This window comes from Cynoglossus semilaevis, chromosome 1 (genome assembly GCF_000523025.1).
Source record: "Cynoglossus semilaevis isolate Cse_v1.0 chromosome 1, Cse_v1.0, whole genome shotgun sequence".
In the NCBI taxonomy this organism is placed as follows: Eukaryota; Metazoa; Chordata; class Actinopteri; order Pleuronectiformes; family Cynoglossidae; genus Cynoglossus; species Cynoglossus semilaevis.
Genome location: NC_024307.1, coordinates 21,638,975 through 21,641,888, shown reverse-complemented (window position 1 = coordinate 21,641,888; position 2,914 = coordinate 21,638,975). Strand labels below are relative to the sequence as shown.

At 38.7% G+C, this 2,914-nt stretch overlaps 1 protein-coding gene across 1 annotated transcript in view; it reads left to right on the top strand.

The window, feature by feature from the left end:
• The window catches only part of rap1gds1 (RAP1, GTP-GDP dissociation stimulator 1), a 35,922-nt gene that overhangs the window by 3,761 nt on the left and 29,247 nt on the right, over positions 1 to 2,914 (top strand). Inside the window, 1 exon segment of the mRNA XM_008319025.3 lies at positions 2,368 to 2,475. Coding sequence (XP_008317247.1) covers positions 2,368 to 2,475 — 108 coding nt within the window.

The following is a 2,914-nucleotide window of genomic DNA, read 5'->3' as shown; positions in this document are numbered from 1 at the left end:
GCCATGGTGTAGCGGTTAGCATGGCTCGGAAGCAGAGAGTCCTGGGTTAGATTCCCAGGGGAACCACATGCTTGGCGCTTGCTAGCAGCGTATCTGCTGCTAACACAACAATTTCCCACACTTGAGATCAATATAGTACAAATTTATTTGGCGTTTGGGAGCAACATAGTACAAATGTATTTATTGTGTTTGTAATAAGTAAGTCCATCTATTTTAAATGTCTCTGCTATCATATTACTCCTGCTTTGTAGACCACTGCAGCTGTGGTATCATTGTTTCACACGGACTGTTTCTTTTTTTCTAAAAAGAAAAACAATACAAAAATCACCAACATTAACTCTCTACAAAAACCAGCAAATCAACCCCCCAACCCCCTTTGACAACTTCTGGTTTGCAGTCCTGGAGATGTGTGTGACCTAGCATGTTAGCTATTGGCATAATCGTTAGATTCTCAAATGTCGCATGTTACCTAAATGCCCCTTGCATTTCCTATGGTACGTGAACGCCCCTCATTATGGACAGTGTGTGGGCCCCTACTAAACAATGTTCATTTTTGAGCCCCCCCCATACCTTACGTCCCAGAGTTAAACGTATCCTAATTGATGAGTACTCCATCACATGGGTCACTTGTATTTTGGATCAGTCAGAAGCTATGAACGACTGTATTAAGTGATCGACAGACTTAGAAATATGTGCAGGAAGGTAACTTAGAAAGAATGAGCACATGATGAAACTGCCTTTTATCCAACAAAGAAAATGCCAAAATGATGAAGGAGCTGATGACTTGGCACAGCATGTAATGGATGATCAACACTTGGTGGAAATATTGATTCAGTTGCTGTGGACGACGGCGCTGGCAGCACATCAGATTCATAAAGAGATGGAAGACAGAATATGAGACAATCATATAGAAGAAGAGCAGTTTGACAAATCCATTAGGCCAGATGTCTTGATGTTTTTATTTTCTGAAAGATTGAGCAAATACAAATACATATATACACACATATATACATTTTGTATGTATACAGTGGAACCTCGGTTGTCCAATGTCTCCCGGTTGCCGAACAAGAGACGACACCACGTTAGCACCAGGTGATCACTAAGTGTGTTGTCTGATTTTGCCTGTATTTCTTGTGTTATTGTGCTATTTCTTCGATTTTCTTTATTCCATTAATCACCATGGGGAAAGAAAAATAGTGAGAACAACAATAGAAGTGAAGAAAGATTATATCGAAAGCATGAGAACGGCGCTCGTGTTTCAGATCTGGCTTTACAGTATGGCTTAGCAAAGTCGTCGATTTGTACCATTATTAAGAACAAGGCAGCAATAAAAGAAGCTAAGGTTGTCAAATGAGTGACTGTGATCACCAAGCAAAGATCTCAGACATTAGAAGAAGTCGAAAAGTTGGTACTGATTTGGATCAACCAAAAGCAGTCGTTCGGCGACAGTATTTTAGAGACAATAAATAGTTAGAAAGCGAAGCGAACATTGCGCAATCACGACTCCTCAGCACCAGTAAAGATGAATGAAATTGCTAAATCTAATTATTTTCATTGGTTTCATGTAGGAACTTGCACACAAAATACTTCAACTATACTATACTTCTACTACAAAAAAAAAAAAATCATCTGGGTTCCAGGTTTGAATACATCCATTCCTATGGGTAAAATTGTTTCAGTTTTCGAACTTTTGGTTCACCTATGGCCTACAGGAATGAATTAAGTTGTGTATATATATATATATATATATATATATATGATGTATATACTGTATATATCTATGTATGTACATATGTATTTAATCATTCTTTCCACTGACAACTAAGCATTTTAGTAGTCAGTTCCAGCACTAAGAATTAGTTCCAACAGGCAGGAAACATGTATGGCACTGGTGTTCCCAATAAAAAAACCCAACCCATTCCACTGCACCAAAGTCAATACATGAAACTATACTACTACACTTTTGATATAGTTATAACATGTTTTTCTCAGCTTAAGCGATTCAGTACAATACGGAAGAGTTTTTTTTTTTCCTATTTAAGCCAATTGTGTTTTCGAGATTTGGCTCAGCTGAAATAAATATTGAAAATGTTTTGCCTAATTATAGGTTGAGGGTGTAATTCATCTTTAAACATAGTCCTGGATGTTCCTGTGTGTGAAGATAAACCTGCAATTATTCTCTTCACCGAGACACTTCCATTGATTCACGCTCTCGCATCTGGACGAGCACTTGTTGTGCTCACTGCCCAAAACCCCCCGACAGAAACATGGTGCCGTGGCACACAGTGTTCCCGGTGTTTTTCTTGTCTACTTAATGACACCACTATTGTCTAGAAGTAAAAACCCCTGTCTCATTTCATTTTGCAGACAACCTGAGTGAAGCCCTGGAGAAGCTAAAACTAGCGTCCTCCAACAGCACCACTGACAGCGTGGAGAGCTGTCTCGACTGCCTGCACAAAGCTCTGGCCAACAACAGTAAGTTTAGTCTGGTGTTCACTCAGCACTTTGTTTCTACTTTGTGGTTCCTGTGTAATGATGCAGTCTGTCCACTCTGCATCTTTGTTATAGTTCGACTGGATCACTGCTTTTCCACGACACTACTCGGGCAGCCACGTAGTTAGAAAGCAGAAGTGGTTGAGTTTGTGACATTCTTAGGCTCAATTTGAACTTAAATCTTGATCTTACCCCCAATAAGACAACCGTGGTAAGACAGCAGTTGGGCTGCTAAATCACTTGTTTAGTGAAAGTATTCTTTTGGTAATCCACATTTGCAACATAATAAAGAGTTGTTTAAATATATTGCCTCACTGCATATAGTGCTATTTACAGCAACTGTAGTCTGTTCATAAAACATCAGAATATGTATCACAGTGGCCTATTTATTAATAAATAATAAATAGTTATATATAATATA